Source organism: Bolinopsis microptera, chromosome 11 (assembly GCF_026151205.1).
Source record: "Bolinopsis microptera isolate Bmic1 chromosome 11, MBARI_Bmic_1.0, whole genome shotgun sequence".
Taxonomy (NCBI): domain Eukaryota; kingdom Metazoa; phylum Ctenophora; class Tentaculata; order Lobata; family Bolinopsidae; genus Bolinopsis; species Bolinopsis microptera.
Window position 1 is genome coordinate 3,260,871 of NC_087082.1, and position 19,263 is coordinate 3,280,133.

General features: G+C 37.3%; 1 protein-coding gene across 1 annotated transcript in view; it reads right to left on the bottom strand.

The window, feature by feature from the left end:
* Positions 1-19,263, bottom strand: part of LOC134823249 (protein RRP5 homolog) — a 118,889-nt gene that overhangs the window by 13,951 nt on the left and 85,675 nt on the right. Inside the window, exons 20-24 of the mRNA XM_063834645.1 lie at positions 18,525-18,644; positions 18,204-18,347; positions 17,893-18,027; positions 17,651-17,757; positions 17,457-17,542 (exon numbers count right to left, since the gene is read on the bottom strand). Of these exons, the coding sequence (XP_063690715.1) occupies positions 17,457-17,542; positions 17,651-17,757; positions 17,893-18,027; positions 18,204-18,347; positions 18,525-18,644 (592 nt within the window). The remainder of the gene's footprint in view (positions 1-17,456; positions 17,543-17,650; positions 17,758-17,892; positions 18,028-18,203; positions 18,348-18,524; positions 18,645-19,263) is intronic.

Genomic DNA, 19,263 nt, shown 5'->3' on the forward strand with positions numbered 1-19,263 from the left:
CATCTGGGACAAAAAATTTTAAAAACTCGCAAGGCAGATGGAGGGACAAGAGGTTAGTATCTTCATTATTTGGCTATCGTTCCTTATAGAACCACATAGACTAGTTAGTTGAAATCGTGATTTTGTTACTTACTATTTTCTTTAACCTAGAGCTTGTTGGGTTGCTGAATAGAGTACTTTCTTAACTGTTATGTAAAGTAAACTTGTCAGGTAACTGGGAGCTATACAACGGATGGGAAGTACAAAAACTATCCGACATCAAGGTAGTAGAGTTGGACAGATGTCCAAGGTGTAAGAGTACTGTAAGGAAAGAAGACAACCAAATAAACTGCGATGGATGTATACCTATAGTGTATAGACGATGAGGACTTTCCTAGTTTCTTTAACGAAACTGTAAAAATAACCTCGATAGCCTGCAAAAAGTATCATTATTCTTCTGGAAGATACTCTGCATGTTGGCAAGTATTAAGCGAACAAGTTGTTCATCACAAGAACAAGTTATCACCAGAAGAAACAAGTTATCTCCAGCAGAAGAACCAGCTATTGAACATCAGAAGAACCCATCTGACAAAGATAATTCTGTGTTTTGTGGATCTGTATAATCTGTGAAATATAATATATCAGGAATATTATATAAGTATACAACCGACTGACCTATACATAATCCTATATAGTTAGTTGGTATTATCTATAATTGATCAGCAATAATACTAGAGTATTATTGCTGATCAATTATCTCTACATTTATTATATTTATACTTGTAGTTTCATTGTGTCAAGAAGTGAATTCAACAAGAGATTGAGAACCTCCATTATACTGAAGCTCTAGTTGTGGACACAACAAGAAAATTGAGAATAATCTTGTGCGAGGGTATCTTGTTGTGTCCACAACTAGAGCTTCAGTATAATGGAGGTATAGTTTATCTAGTTTCTTGATTAAATAATAATACTCTAAATTTGATATTTTTGATGCTGAAAAAAAAATGGGAATTTCACAATATACTGCGATTCCACTCATAATGTCACCACTTACTTTCCAGCAATTCGGAGGAACTGCGGGTTTCAGTTCCTGGTAACCATATAATTTAAACCTAATATGATTTCCAATGAACAAATAAATTATTTATATTAGGTGGTCAAGAAAGGAAAGTGTCAGAATAGTTCTAATTCGCCGGTGTCATACCTGGCTTAATCCGAAAAAAAGTGATAGTAATATCATTGTTCACGCAACAGACTCATCCAAAGGGAAAACTACGATGTTATAACTCTCATCCAGAAGACACGAATATTCAGTCATTGAATTTATTTCTAGTACAGAAAGCAAATGTTATAATCCAAGGAGTCATAGAAAGTAAAAGATTTTTGTTCAGTTTGGCTGGAAAAACATAATATGTTCACTTTGGCTGGGGCCCTACAGCTCCTACCCAAGCTTTCAATAAAAAAGAAAATAAAATTCATTCATCTCCAGATTTTTGAGGTTTCTGACGGGTAAGTGAAAACAGTTGACGAGGTCAAGGAGGCTGTAGCTCAGGCTTTACTCGATAGTTTTCTTAATATTGTAATGAAGTTGGCAGACACTTTATTGATGGAACGTGTGACAGTGTTTCCTGTCAGAGTCCTCCGTCGAACAAGGACATCCTCCGTTTCGTTTTGAACCACTAGAAACACCAATCAGCTCATTTCGATGCAATGCTCCTCGAGGGTACCCGTGATGTTCAGGGTATTGCAGTACCCTAAAAAGAAAGGACAGTAGTAATGAAGAAAGTGTCCAACAATTCTTACTTCGCTCATCCTGAAGCAATTATTATCGCTAATAATGTAGTAACATCACAATATAATATAATGTGCTATTGAGTAATAAGATAAAGAAGAGAAGAGTAACACAGGAAGACCCAATTCAATTTACAAACATTCATTGAGGCTGTTAGTTCTTATATTACTTTATTATAATTTGGAGATGGCTGTCGTGTTGCGTTCCTTTGCAAAAACAGCAACAGATACAACAGTATATTATATTTTATAGGAAAATGCGGAGCGTCATTCAACTCTTCCGCTACATTGTCCAGACACAACAGCTCATGCAACCAGGACCCTATTCCCTGTCAGTACAACGTCTGCCAGTACAATGCAAGGGTGGCAAAAAGTACCTGGTTAGCTATTAATGGTTCAATGGCGGAACTCAAACTGAAACACAGACTGCGGACGTCTAAACAGTTCCTGATATAATGAGGTATTTGCTACTTGTTAAGGGGGGGGGGGGGGCCAATGGGTATTTTTTTGTGAAACTTGATTTCGAGATAGCAGTTGACCAACAAACTAAGACCAGTGACCGAACTTTTGAGGGGGTCCCAGACCCCAACCGCCAAACGGTGCGCGCAGGGCAGCCACGCCCATATTTGGTCCAAATTAGGCCCAATTTAGCCAAATACCCTGAACATGCCCAAAACTCAAGTTTATGGTGCTCTACTTGTAGCTAGTGGTCTCTTGAACTCGTATATGAAATTTCATCAAGATTGGACGAAAAATGACTGAGTTATGAGCCAAAAACCATATGCCCATATTTGGGCATACGCACCAAATTTGGTAGATTTCGTCCCATAAATTGGTCAAATATCAATATTTCTGAATGAAACTTACTTTATATGAAAGGTAAGCCTAAACTACATATTATCTGTAAGTTATAGCTATATATCTGCTTAAATGTGGATACAAAGGCGAAAAAACCACAAAAAATGCACTAAATTGCCCATATCTCGGTTCGCGATATTCGCGGAATTGATCTCATTAAAATTGTAACAACTCAATCAGTTTTCAAAATTTTTGCATGAAATTTTCGGAATCGACTCGAAATTGCATTTCCACCTTATTTTAAATACGGATTTCTGATTTAGGCCTCCAAAAAAATTTGGCGGCCAAATTCTGAATTTTTGTGAGATAATTTTGGAATTTGGCCGCCAAATTTTTTTTGAGGCCTAAATAAAAAATCTGTATTTAAAATAAGGTGGAAATGCGATTTCGAGTCGATTCCGAAAATTTCATGCAAAAATTTTGAAAACTGATTGAGTTGTTACAATTTTAATGAGATCAATTCCGCGAATATCGCGAACCGAGATATGGGCAATTTAGTGCATTTTTTGTGGTTTTTTCGCCTTAGTATCCACATTTAAACAAATATAAAGCTATAACTTACAGATAATATGTAGTTTAGGCTTACCTTTCATATAAAGTAAGTTTCATTCAGAAATATTGATATTTGACCAATTTATGGGACGAAATCTACCAAATTTGGTGCGTATGCCCAAATATGGGCATATGGTTTTTGGCTCATAACTCAGTCATTTTTCGTCCAATCTTGATGAAATTTCATATACGAGTTCAAGAGACCACTAGCTACAAGTAGAGCACCATAAACTTGAGTTTTGGGCATGTTCAGGGTATTTGGCTAAATTGGGCCTAATTTGGACCAAATATGGGCGTGGCTGCCCTGCGCGCACCGTTTGGCGGTTGGGGTCTGGGACCCCCTCAAAAGTTCGGTCACTGGTCTTAGTTTGTTGGTCAACTGCTATCTCGAAATCAAGTTTCACAAAAAAATATCCATTGGCCCCCCCCCCCCTTAAGCATTATCGAATCAAAGTTTGAAAATTTACATTATTTATATCAATCAATGGTTATTTTAAAGAGGGGTTTAAGGAGATGTTCTCAAGGATGGAACAGAATAAGGGGCGGACATGGGGAGAGTAATACAACAATCGTTCAGGTACATCTTTAAAAGACAACCTGTGATATAACCTATGATATAACCTGTATAGTGTATATATGTATAGATGAAAGCAATTTATTATATGATATGATATAACCATATCAGGAAATTCTCTGATTATATAGGCATCTTTGGTATGCAATGAAGAGGTTTTTTCTTCAAACCGATGAATGTAACATTTACTGAAATGTAATGTTGACACTTATACGTTCATATAAGTTTAAGTGTGTACTTCTATATAATTACATCGATTTTAGATATGAGTGACACTAACAAGCTAACGCCTAACCACGCAGCCATTCTTGCAAATGCTTACAAGGATCGTGAGGATATCTTTTATAACAAAACAAGTGAGTTTTATGAAGTAAAGCAGAAATCCTTCATATCGACCTCGGGTTTTACTTGGTAAATTTTATAGCACTTCTTGGAAAAAATGTTTTATCACCTTGGGCATTTATCAATTATACAATTAGTTGGTTAATCCACTTGCCCTGGGGGTAATTGCTTCAAGCTATTATATTGAAGCTCTTTCTCAAAAATTCTTTAATGCTAAATTACTTTTCCAACTCAGGGAGTGGTATCAACGCCCGATTCGAAATTATGGTTAATAGGGTGGAGGAGTTGAAGAAGAAATTTGAACGATTTAGCTAAATATCATGGTCATACTCAATCACAGAAAGCTTCGAAACTGATGGAAACGATCTCTGATACAGACAACTAATCATATGATTCAACCAGGTGCCCCTGAGCAAGCGAGGCTACGGAAACACGAGGCCATATGGGCCGGCATGTGCCCCTGGGCACAAACCCCGCCTTCGAACTTCTTTAAACCGGGATATCACCCTCTCGCCAGTCGCCATGCTGTGGCGGAAAACCCCATACATCCCTGTCCACGCATTCGTGTCCATAGCGGACCAGAACGAGATCAGAAAAGATCTCCTGGGGATCTGGAACCCCAAAAAACTATTGGAAAGGACTGAGACCATAGAAGCGGTCATGGAGAAGATTGAGAAGTTAATGCAAGAAACCATACAGGGGATAATGGAATTCCTGGTTGAGAATAAGAACGACGTTATGTATCGACCCCTCTTTCGGGGGGGAAAATTCAAGATACACAAAGAGGCCATAAGATTGGCCATAAAGCTGACCACTTCATGAACTAAATAAAGTCAAAGAGGACAATGATTTGCTGACCGTAGTTAACTTAAATAATATTTCCACTTTGCTGTGGTGGACCGCCAACAGCAGGTGGGAGTGAGTCCTTTGTGACATATCCCTATATCAAAATAATTTAGTCCTTTGAGACATAATATCGTCTTTATGTTATGATATAACACTATTACTTTATGATATAACACTATTAATTTTACTACCTTGGTGCAGTTATCAAAATGCGTCTATTCATTTCTTGAAAAATAAAAACCAAAAACAACATACGATTGCCAATATAGACAATTAAATCGGGTGATACAATCCTAACATTATGTAAATGTACCTCAGATATATTGTGTATATGACAATCTTTTATGAAAAATAATGTAGATAACCTACCGAATTTCGGATATACAATAGATATTTGAACTGTATTATAATATTTAAAGAATTTTCTACATAAGCCATTATTTCAGTCTGGATACCGACAAATTGAAAGCGACACAAAATTTCAAGGCTGCTCAGAAAGCAGTTTATATGAAAGAAAAGAGGAGACTCAGTGACGAGTTATTGGATAAACTTGACATCACTCCACGATCTAAAAGAAAGTACAAAGTCAAATACCAAAGTCAAATAGACTTTTGGGGATAAGACTTAGCCCACAGGAAGCATAAAGTTCGAATATATCCGATATATTTGTTGTCACCGACCGACAAAAGGATGCATCTGGTGGACCATCTACGGGAGTGACCTTTGAGAACACTGTGGCTATAATAGTAGGATCTGTGGCAGACCACCCCAGGCAATCGACCAGAAGACGTTCGGCCAATCTTGACATACCTAGGACGACTTTGCAACGCATTCTGAGGACTGAACTTAAACTGTACCCTTATCGCTGGACAGTTCACCACACTCTACAGCCTCAGGATCCACCAGTTAGAGTACGCTTTGCTGACTGGTTCCTTCCGAAAGATGCCACAAACGAAGACTTTATCGGAAACATCTGGTGGACCGACGAAGCCAAGTTCTGCCGCCACGGTTCCGTTAACAGCCACAAATGTATATTGTATATAACATATGTATGTAAACATTTGTTATATATTTATTATAATATTTATTACCGGTTTTGATAGCGATGTCTGTTTTTAACTGACTCAATAAGAGCATCGAAAAAGATAAAAGAGAGAAACGAGAAAGACGAGATGCTACAAAAACGCAAAGGATTGTAAATAAAATCCATTCTCAAGAAGAAAAACCGTGAGATTGAAGTCCTTATTTAAAATCGCAGAGTTTACCGCAGAGATGGATGATATGAAGTCAGACAATTTGAAGCTATAGAATTTGTTTTACTAATTCCTGACATCAGGTAGTTGAGGGAATCAAGGAAAAAGTTCCTGTGAGGTTCCGTAGAGACACTCTTAGAATCTATAGATGCTATAAAAGGGGATCGTTGCTAGCGTCGAAACTGTTTTAACCCTACCTTAGTCAGTTGAAAGTCTGATAGCATATGTTCTGTTTGATTTGACCAAACTAATGCCTTTCATTGCTTTATAAATGTACCGTTTTATATATGTATCGGATATATCCGATATATTTGTTATATATTTGTTATATATTTGTTATGATATAAATTACAGGTTTTGATAGCGATGTCTGTTTTTAACTGACTCATTAAATTTGTAAAGTGTCACCACACTAAAGTTCTAACAATATTTCGTAAATTTAAAGAAAATAACGAAATAGTTTCGTTTTTATATCAAAATAAATATTGCTGGAGGACTAGGTGTCGAACCAGGGAAATGGAAATCATTAGACTATGTAATGGAGTTGGTAAACAAGATCCTGTCTGCACACGTGGGTAAGTACGAAACATACGGAAGGCAGGTCATGTACCTAAGACTACTGAACCATAACTTCAATAAGGCCATCAAGTAAGGAGATGGAGAAAGGGAGACACTGTGTCTGAAATTTAATACCCAAATATTTTTCTCCTTTGGTTGATCGAAACGACGAAACAGAAAGATGAAAATCACGCTTGATAGTACGAGCAGTTAGATCAAGTCAAATAATAATTAGAAGAAATTTTAAAGAAAATTATGAAACCGCCCTGAGGAATTCCAGATACCGTTAGAACGACTCAAACTAATGGCCGGAACATCAAGAGCCGGAACATAAATAAAGAAATAAGGAAAATCTGCCAAAATCTTAAGCTGTAAACGAAAGGAGGGACACGTCACCAGATAAGTCGTATCAATCTGAGTTCGGGAAATGATTCTTACTACAGTAAGTACTTTAAGTAAGTACAGTACACACAAATCTAAGAAAAAACTTTTCTAGTATTGTTGGTAAATCTAGTGGTGTTCTTCGTGGTTGTTGTCCGTATGGAATTGTTTATATTCGCAAGTTTTTGTCCCTTCCTGAATCTGTGACGTCATACGTTACCACCTCTATGAAAATCTCCTGTACTTTTGCCTTTTCAGACATGACAGGAATAATAGTTATAATCTTGATAATAATAATAATACTGATAATCCTGATTTCTTCTAGATCTTCAATAATAACTTAAGTATCAAAAACTTGTTATTTGCAACAACTCTGTTCCTGACCAAAGTTGCAAAGAAAAAACATTAAACAAAATTACAAGAAAAATGGATCCTATTCCACTTGAAGAACGTATTGAAAATTTGAAGACTATGGTTAAACCAATTAGTGAACCAAAAAATTTCAACTTTATTGATCCTGCAATTTTCATACAAAAGGCAACTGCAAAACATAATGAAATGAAAAAATATCCCCACAGGAGTTTTGATTTGACAGATCAAACAAAGCTATCCTTTGATGATCCTTTCTTTAATACCCTCCATTTACAAAGTTTTGTCGCGGTGCACTGCATTGATGAAGCTGAAATTTGGTATCCTGCTAAAATAATATCTGTTTAGGAAAATAAAAACTGTCCTGATTGTTCCCCATTAGCTGTCTTTCATGGAGACTACATTATTTTTTATCCACATTATTTTCAGGTTCGATTTATGGCCAAGGTGGCGAACACAAACGATACATTTCAATAATAATACTGATAATCCTGATTTCTTCTAGATCTTCAATAATATATTGATTTTATTAATTAATTTTATCTGATTTGTATAAAACAGGATATAGGAAAGCGGAATTTAGTTTCAAAACATGTGCGACTTCCAAGATAGACGCTAGCAAGTTAAACCACACAACTGCTCACCCTATAAATAAATTGATTGGTAGATACATATTTTTAGACAGGTTTCATTTAAAGAATCACCACTCACTTGATAGACACATCTTAAAGGATTTTGATAATACTAATTTGGAGGGTTTTGTCAACACATTTCATTCAATATTAATTCAACTACATCAAATGTAAATGTAGGTACTTAGTCAGAATTTTTATTTCATAACGCATAATTGTCATCCAAATATTCATTTCAGTAAGTTCATACAAATCAACATGGTTGCACCACACTCATCCCAAACGAAGAGGGCTCACGATTTGACCCGGGACAAGTTTGTTGCCACAGTTCACAAGATTAACTCAAACAAGCTAACTGCCAAAGAACTTTTTCTTGTGTTCAAGCATGAAAATGGGGGCAAAGAAGCACAGTGTGCTTCACTATTGATGATAAGAAAGGTCTTCAACAAGAACAACCCTGTTGCTCCGTCATCAAAACTAGCCATGTTAATGGAAAGGGGGTTAGGCATGCCTAGAGGAAATCTGATCATGAATGTGATCAAGCTTGGCACGGAGCGCAGTATCACAAATATCACGGATATATACATCCGCATTAAATTTATTACTTATTACACTTGTCACCACAATAATATCATTAATAAAAAGTGGAAGAAGAAAATGGAAACATCGTGTGGTGTAGCTTGTGAAGTAGATGAGTTGGTTTTTTTGTGAAATGGAGTTTAAAACAAGACCCCTCCTACACACGTGGGTCAGTCCTTCACCCCAGAAAGTACCAGAAACATCAGCAATTTTTATACAGCCTTAAGAAAAAAGTTGAAGACGAGATTAGAGTTAGCTTCTTTTGCAACTTTTTACAGTTCAACTGAGTTTGTTTTTCGACGATTTATCTTGTCGTATATCCGACAGCTTAATTTATCTATATTCCTTTACAGCCGGTATTATACAAAGCATACTAAAAGGAATCCAATTTTATAAACTCAACATTCCACAAGGAGTGATATATTGTTACAGGGAACACAACACAAGGCTGCATATTGTTACTTCAACTTAAGTTATTGAGAATAAAATTTTCAATCTGTAGTCAGAAAAGCTGACAAAGAATTCCTCCAAATTCAGGGGCGGCATTCGATCGAGAAAATAGAATATTAGTACAACTAGCGATGGCCGTCAAATGTGAGGTTTGTGGGTGTGAATACGCCCAACAGGCCGGGTTATCCCGCCACAGAACTAGTTCTGGACATGGGAGAAAGACTTATGGACAGTTGTCCCACCATGTCCCACTTGTGGGAACCAGTTCCTCCGAACTGATGTCAAGAAGAGGCATATGGTTGGCTGTGCCGCCAGGACGGAGGGAAAGAGAGAGGTAAACAAGAAAAAACTTTCCAACTGCATGGCAGTTGAAACGACACATGGGAAACCACATGAAGATTAGGGTTTATTTTCTTACCAGAAGTCTAGGAAAAAATAGATTTGAACCAGCTGCCTTAAAATCTAATTCTGATGCTTTCGAAAATTGTGATGTGGGGTCTCTTATATTTGACCACCTATCAATTAAAACGGGAAAAGCCATCACTGTCGATGTTTTAACATATTGTTAATATAATAGACAGTACCCATTAAATGATTGTATGATTTATAATAATAAGTTAAATATAGTTAAAATTATTGAACATCATTATTGAATATCACTATTCTATAATGTTTAATTCTTAAATTGTTGATTAACCAGCTATCATTCTGCCGAGCGTGGAAGTGTCCAACTAGAACTGGCAACTGCCAAAACTTGAAAGACACATCTTAGGGATGTTGATAATACTAATTTAGAGGATTTTGTCAACACACAATCTGTTGAACAATAGAATCACAAGCTTGGCACGGAGCGCAGTATCACAAATATCATGGATATATACACACCCGCATTAAATTTATTACTTATTACACTTGTCACCACAATAATATCATTAATGAAAAGTGGAAGAAGAAAATGGAAACATTGTGTGGTGTAGCTTGTGAAGTAGATGAGTTGGTTTTTTTGTGTGAAATGGAGTTGTAATTTTCCGTTTACCTTTAAACACCTCCTTTTATTTTATTTTTCTAACCTTCTATCCCTCTTTTAGTTACATCTTGCTTCATGGCTACTTCGCGAGACCTTTTAAAGGCAGTTTCATCACTTACTAACGCTTACACTGATGACCTACGCGAATTAGATGACCTGAAGAAAAGACTAAGAAGGGCGGAGAGAACGATTCGGGACCTTAGAGTGGAGATAGAATACATGGCAGAACAGGCAGCGAACGTAGAAATACATATTGTTAATACAATAGACACAGTACCCATTGAACGATTTTATGATTTATAATAATAATTCAAATAGTTAAAATTATTGAACATCATTATTGAATATCACTATTCTATAATGTTTAATTCTTAAAGTGTTGATTAACCAGCTATCATTCTGCTGAGCGTGGAAGTGTCCAACTAGAACCGGCAACTGCCAAAACTTGATAGACACATCTTAGGGATGTTGATAATACTAATTTGGAGGGTTTTGTCAACACACAATCTGTTGAACAATAGAATCACAAGCTTGGCACGGAGCGCAGTATCACAAATATCACGGATATATACACCCGCATTAAATTTAATACTTATTACACTTGTCACCACAATAATATCATTAATGAAAAGTGGAAGAAGAAAATGGAAAAATCGTGTGGTGTAGCTTGTGAAATAGATGAGTTGGTTTTTTGTGTGAAATGGAGTTGTAATTTTCCGTTTACCTTTAAACACCTCCTTTTATTTTATTTTTCTAACCTTCTATCCCTCTTTTAGTTACATCTTGCTTCATGGCTACTTCGCGAGACCTTTTAAAGGCAGTTTCATCACTTACTAACGCTTACACTGATGACCTACGCGAATTAGATGACCTGAAGAAAAGACTACGAAGGGCGGAGAGAACGATTCGGGACCTTACAGTGGAGATAGAATACATGGCAGAACAGGCAGCGAACGTAGAAATACATATTGTTAATACAATAGACACAGTACCCATTGAACGATTTTATGATTTATAATAATAATTCAAATAGTTAAAATTATTGAACATCATTATTGAATATCACTATTCTATAATGTTTAATTCTTAAAGTGTTGATTAACCAGCTATCATTCTGCTGAGCGTGGAAGTGTCCAACTAGAACTGGCAACTGCCAAAACTTGATAGACACATCTTAGGGATGTTGATAATACTAATTTGGAGGGTTTTGTCAACACACAATCTGTTGAACAATAGAATCACAAGCTTGGCACGGAGCGTAGTATCACAAATATCACGGATGTCGCATTAAATTTATTACTTATTACACTTGTCACCACAACAATATCATTAATGACGAGTGGAAGAAGAAAATGGAAAAATCGTGTGGTGTAGCTTGTGAAATAGATGAGTTGGTTTTTTTGTGTGAAATGGAGTTGTAATTTTCTGTTTACCTTTTAACATCTCTCTTTTATTTTATTTTTCTAACCTTCTATCCCTCTTTTAGTTACATCTTGCTTCATGGCTACTTCGCGAGACCTTTTAAAGGCAGTTTCATCACTTACTAACGCTTACACTGATGACCTACGCGAATTAGATGACCTGAAGAAAAGACTACGAAGGGCGGAGAGAACGATTCGGGACCTTACAGTGGAGATAGAATACATGGCAGAACAAGCAGCGAACGTAGAAATACATATATTGTTAATACAATAGACACAGTACCCATTGAACGATTTTATGATTTATAATAATAATTTAAATAGTTAAAATTATTGAACATCATTATTGAATATCACTATTCTATAATGTTTAATTCTTAAAGTGTTGATTAACCAGCTATCATTCTGCTGAGCGTGGAAGTGTCCAACTAGAACTGGCAACTGCCAAAACGGCGATGTCTACAAGAATTTCGGAAAATGTATTGGAAGGAAAGTTAGGAAGGTTGATGGATCGATAAAAGTTCTGTTGATCTTCCTTTACACCTCCTTCGGAAGCCAACAATAAACAATTTTTAATTATATATTGTAAAAGTCTTATGAATTTTATTTTATTTTAATAATTAATTTTTAAATTTGTTACAAACGCTTCATATAATGCGAGGAAGAAACGTATTGAGACCAGCTTTACTATTGCAATCAGAACAGAAACTGACTGTGGGAGACGGTTTTTACGGGCAGATAACCTTAGAGAACATACTCTGACACACTAGTGTAATTTGGTAAGCTGGCCAAAACGGTGATGTCTACAAGAATTTTAGCGGGAAATTTCTTCAAGTTCGAGTCAGGGAGAAAACTGACTGTGAAGATTGACATTTCAAGATTGTACTTGAAAAATGTCATGTTTTGATTTAAGCGAGTTTAAAATATCTGATTCGAAAGCGTTAATTTACAACAACAACAAAAGGTCCTATTGAAAAGGGTGTAAACGGTAGAACGGTTAAGCCACTTTGTCACCGATAGCGGATAAGATTTCAAAGCTGCCCAAGCTCAACTTCCAGAAATGGAGGGAGCATCTCACATCCTTAACATCTTGACATGTAAATCCTCACAGAGTAACAGCAGCTTGACATCCTCACAGAGTAACAGCAGCTTGACATCCTCACAGAGTAACAGCAGCTTGACATCCTCACAGAGTAACAGCAGCTTGACATCCTCACAGAGTAACAGCAGCTTGACATCCTCACAAAGTAACAGCAGCTTGACATCCTCACAGGGTAACAACATCTTGACATCCTCACAGAGTAACAGCAGCTTGACATCCTCACAGAGTAACAGCAGCTTGCGCTTGTCACTACATGGATCTCCTTGAGGAGGACCTAAGCATTTTACCGAGTTATTATAGAGTGTTCCCGTGCACCATGGAGAAAGACTAGACAGAGTCTAAACGGATGTTAGAGTTGAAGCATTCGAGTGTGCACACGCCACGTTATTACGCGAATCATTACCGGGGAAGCTAAACAAGGATGATGAGCAGGAACGGTAACTAAACAGACGGTAACTAAGCTTCTGTACAAATTATTGATTATATTGATCAGACTTCCACTGAAAATCATCGTCAGGCTCTTTCTGACCGAGAACTCTTCTGGATTAACCTGAAAGAACACGCTAATACGAAGAAATCTGACATTACTGTCGGTTTGTTTTGTGCTTGTTCTAATGATGTCTTTCTATTCAGATTGAGGAGAAACATCCTGCAAACGTCTCTGCAAAGAGATTTTGCTTAAAATCCATAATCATGAAAATAGGAGCTCCGTGTTTTAACATATTGTTAATACAAGAGACACCGTACCCATTAAACGATTTTATGATTTATAATAATAAGTTAAATTATATAGTTAAAATTATTGAACATCATTATTGAATATCACTATTCCATTAAGTTTAATATTTTAAAGTTTTGACTAACCAGACCCTACTTCAGCTATAATTCTGCCGAGCGTGGAAGAAAACGAACTAATTGGACATTCCAATATAGACTGGAGTACATGGAGTACCAACGAAGAAGACCCGAAAGGGCACAATAGCCGTAACGCCAAGGGTGATGAAGAGGGGGGCCGTGGCGAGGTCAGGACGCCTAAAAGAGAAGGTATGTTGTTATGAGAAAACGAACTAATTGGACATTCCAATATAGACTGGAGTACATGGAGTACCACCGAAGAAGACCCGAAAGGGCACAACAGCAGTAACGCCAAGGGTGATGAAGAGGGGGGCCGTGGCGAGGTCAGGACGCCTAAAAGAGAAGGTATGTTGTTATGAGAAAACGAACTAATTGGACATTCCAATATAGACTGGAGTACATGGAGTACCACCGAAGAAGACCCGAAAGGGCACAACAGCAGTAACGCCAAGGGTGATGAAGAGGGGGGCCGTGGCGAGGTCAGGACGCCTAAAAGAGAAGGTATGTTGTTATGAGAAAACGAACTAATTGGACATTCCAATATAGACTGGAGTACATGGAGTACCACCAAAGAAGACCCGAAAGGGCACAATAGCCGTAACGCCAAGGGTGATGAAGAGGGGGGCCGTGGCGAGGTCAGGACGCCTAAAAGAGAAGGTATGTTGTTATGAGAAAACGAACTAATTGGACATTCCAATATAGACTGGAGTACATGGAGTACCACCGAAGAAGACCCGAAAGGGCACAATAGCCGTAACGCCAAGGGTGATGAAGAGGGGGGCCGTGGCGAGGTCAGGACGATTAAAAACTAAGAGGTTAAAGTTGGAGAAGGAGAAGGTATGTTTGCACAAACGTTCATCCTATTCCATTAATTTTAATTTTTAAAGTTTTGACTAACCAGACCCTACTTCAGCTATAATTCTGCCGAGCGTGGAAGTTTTCAACTGGCAACTGCCAAAACGGCGATGTACACAAGAATTTAGCGGGAAATTTCTTTAAGTTCGAGTCAGGGAGAAAAGAAGACGAGAATCGGACTCTGATGATTGACATTTCAAGATTGTGTAAATGGGACACACGACTTCCATCGCTCCTGATACACTACATAACTTCAATCCTAGATCCTTCTCTCAAAGATTTACGATCCCTGGAAGATTATTTGAAAAAGGTACGTATACCTAATTCATAATTGACTATCTTTCTTATTTTAGTCTGAAAATAATTCTTTTTAAGTGATAACGGAATCCGACTAAGCAAGTAGATAATTTCTGAACCATTTTAACATGTATGTACATTGGGAAAAATGTTTTAAATCCTGTGAGATTGTTAATCTGGGTAATTATGGCCATGAGACCGGAGACGACAGTTAGTGCGAAGAAAAAGTTAAATGACAATGTTGGTTTAAACTATCAGATGTGCGACTCGTAGATTAAGATATTGCTGGGTTACCCAGTTATATATTTCAGGATCAAAATCAATTCCTTGATAATATAGACTTCTAGACAGATACCAGTTACTGTCAACAGTAAAGCTTTACGGCCGGAACGTTTAGAGCTACACCCACGGGACAATACCGACGAGAAGAAACAAAGTATAATTACAATAAGCAGTTCTGTTATTAATATTGCTGGTAATGTTCAAACGTTTATTAACACTCTGCTGTTATCAAAGCACTCAGACAAGAGCAGCGGAGGAGAAAGGTACTGTACAAGATAAACGTGATAGGTTGGCAGGTAACAAAGTGTTGATACACTAGTGACACTACCAAGATGCCTGCACAAACGAACACTCTACATCATGTTTTGAAGAAACAGATTAGATTGGAAAAACTATAGGTTAAATTTGTCGACTACACATATATATTATATATTATTTTAAATCGGCAAGGCACAATATTAAACTACCAACTAGATCAGATCTTTTAGAAAGATGATTATTATCGATCATAACCATTTTTTAGAATTATGTCCGACAAAGCTAATTTTGTTCGTCAAACGAACTAATTGGACATTCCAATATAGACTGGAGTACATGGAGTACCACCGAAGAAGACCCGAAAGGGCACAATAGCCGTAACGCCAAGGGTGATGAAGAGGGGGGCCGTGGCGAGGTCAGGACGATTAAAAACTAAGAGGTTAAAGTTGGAGAAGGAGAAGGTATGTTTGCACAAACGTTCATCCTATTCCATTAATTTTAATTTTTAAAGTTTTGACTAACCAGACCCTACTTCAGCTATAATTCTGCCGAGCGTGGAAGTTTTCAACTGGCAACTGCCAAAACGGCGATGTACACAAGAATTTAGCGGGAAATTTCTTTAAGTTCGAGTCAGGGAGAAAAGAAGACGAGAATCGGACTCTGATGATTGACATTTCAAGATTGTGTAAATGGGACACACGACTTCCATCGCTCCTGATACACTACATAACTTCAATCCTAGATCCTTCTCTCAAAGATTTACGATCCCTGGAAGATTATTTGAAAAAGGTACGTATACCTAATTCATAATTGACTATCTTTCTTATTTTAGTCTGAAAATAATTCTTTTTAAGTGATAACGGAATCCGACTAAGCAAGTAGATAATTTCTGAACCATTATAACATGTATGTACATTGGAAAAAATGTTTTAAATCCTGTGAGATTGTTAATCTGGGTAATTATGGCCATGAGACCGGAGACGACAGTTAGTGCGAAGAAAAAGTTAAATGACAATGTTGGTTTAAACTATCAGATGTGCGACTCGTAGATTAAGATATTGCTGGGTTACCCAGTTATATATTTCAGGATCAAAATCAATTCCTTGATAATATAGACTTCTAGACAGATACCAGTTACTGTCAACAATGGATAAAGCTTTACGGCCGGAACGTTTAGAGCTACACCCACGGGACAATACCGACGAGAAGAAACAAAGTATAATTACAATAAGCAGTTCTGTTATTAATATTGCTGGTAATGTTCAAACGTTTATTAACACTCTGCTGTTATCAAAGCACTCAGACAAGAGCAGCGGAGGAGAAAGGTACTGTACAAGATAAACGTGATAGGTTGGCAGGTAACAAAGTGTTGATACACTAGTGACACTACCAAGATGCCTGCACAAACGAACACTCTACATCATGTTTTGAAGAAACAGATTAGATTGGAAAAACTATAGGTTAAATTTGTCGACTACACATATATATTATATATTATTTTAAATCGGCAAGGCACAATATTAAACTACCAACTAGATCAGATCTTTTAGAAAGATGATTATTATCGATCATAACCATTTTTTAGAATTATGTCCGACAAAGCTAATTTTGTTCGTCAAACTTGTAGTAGGAAGTATCAGACGAAGTGCGGTCTGCAAAAGGTAATACTCCAGTAACGATCTACTTTTGTCATCTGTGCTTCTGAATCTGAGTTATGCCGCCATTTTGCCACGATAAATGTCTCGTGTACTCAAAGATTCAATTCATAGCAACTTTTTATTCTTATATCTTACCATCAATTTTTCATGATTCAGCACACTCGAATAAAACATAAGGAGAAGCGGGACTTTATTTGCCTGGAGTGTTCGATAGTGTTCCCCGAGAGGCATAGTTAGTAACATAATTACTTTGTACATTGTAGAATAACTTTCTTCCTGCTTGCAATTAGGTATTCCGATATTTGGGCGCTTTTCGTAGGAAATATCTAACACTGGGGAACTTGATCGAGTAGTGCTCAATTCAACCATCAGTCTGTCAGATGCAGAGACTGCTCGTATGATACTCATGACTCATGAGTCACTCGCAAATAAATCAATATCTTTTATTATTTCTTTTATTATTATCGAGAGGAAAATTACATTAAATTCAGGAGAAGTACTAACAGAGACATTAAATGAGATTTCCTAAAACCCTACCTTTGCACTTCTTCCTCTCCTCCCTCTTCTTCCTCCTCCTTCTTGCTTCCTTTCTTCAGGTCAGACAATTTCATGCTTAATTCCACCTACAAGGGAAAAAATGAATTAAAAGATTGATTTCAGTATTCATCACAGCGGCAGCGATACTTTTCTTGAAGTCCTCTGAACAATTTAAGTAAATATTAAAAACAAACCTTAGGATCTGTGTGCAGTACGAATACTTTCACGAGTTTTCCAAGGGGGAACATGGGTTCCCAATTCTTGAGGAAATTATCAGACATGTTCTTCATAAGCACCCGTCCTGAAAATGTGGTACAATGACGATTACAGGTAAGAGTATACCACTCTTTAGGTAAAGACGAGTTACAAAAAGCTTCCCTACAATCAAGAATAGAAAACCATACAGATCACTATTACGTTTTTACACTGATTATACCTGTAACGTTGTATCCGAGGGACACATAAATGCCAGCAGTAGCTGAAGTGGATCTAACATAGCCGCTGTACACTGAGTCAACCTCAAGATCCGCCGGGTTACTGATAATCTTGTTAGCTGCCTTCCGACCTCCAGCTGAAAATAAATCGCTTTACTTTTAGTGTTATGAGACCACTTCAGCAGAATACCGCAGAACTCGCGATTCCCGTAAGTATAAAATAATATGTAAAATATTGTAATATATGTTAGTACTATATATATGGTTTAAATATATGTGAAATATGACAAATATGATAAAGAAGTTAACGAACTGGCTTTCTTCCAGCGCTGACTGGTCCTAGATTTCCTGAGAGACAGTGTCATACGTCTGTCCGTGCTAGTGGGAGGGACCACTACTACACACTGCACCAAGTCGTTCTCGTGGTACTTGGACAATGGGTCTTTAGTGTAGTTATCTTGTGGGGTTTTGGATTTAATTAGAACTAGCGATATTAGGAATTCCCCTCTTGATAATGTTGGTGATTATAAAAATAATCCAAGTTAAACTATGCTAGTTCCAGTAACGTAGTTCCACTGAGATCGAAAGAAAATGCAACTTAACACCTATTATATTGAAATGACTTTTGACTCACCATTAAGTTCGGTGAGTGGAGCAATACCAAAGTCCCTGTTTGTAAGCTGCAGTTTTACACCAATACCAGGCAGGGTTCCTTTTACTAGGCACCAGAACTTGGCATCTGCAGTCAAGGCACCTAGGGAATAAGTAACATTAGCCAAAAAAGCAGCCACTGAATTATTGGATCGATACTATAGAAAAATAACGTTGCCTCATTCATTCATACGGTAACGTCTCAGCAGTAAACACCAGTTCTGCCAACTATCACCAAAATACCTCACTCAACAAAATGTCTATTGAAGACAATGTGTGTATAGGTTTGAACCTCCATATATTATCGACTTATCAACTCCACCTCCAACTAACAAGTACTATGTGAGCTTAAAGCTTAGAGCTTAAGTGCTATGTAAATTGTAAGCTCACAGTACATACCGATCTAAGGTGTGCAGTCTCACAGATCCCTGCTCACAACTTCTTGGAGGTGATTGGGGATTTTAACGCTCACCTATCAAAGAGGGACGAGAATGACTTTGGTTGGTATTTCCATGAGAGAACCAACAGAAATGGGGAGTTGCTTCGGGATACTGCCCTGGAATGTAATCTGGAGATTACAAACACCAGGTTCAGAAAGAAGCGGGGTAAGATGTGGACTCACCTATCGGATGGAACCCTGAATAAGTCTCAGTTAGACTTTATTCTAGTGAGGAAGAAGTGGAGGAACAGTGTCAAAAATACTGAAGTCTACAGCTTCTTTA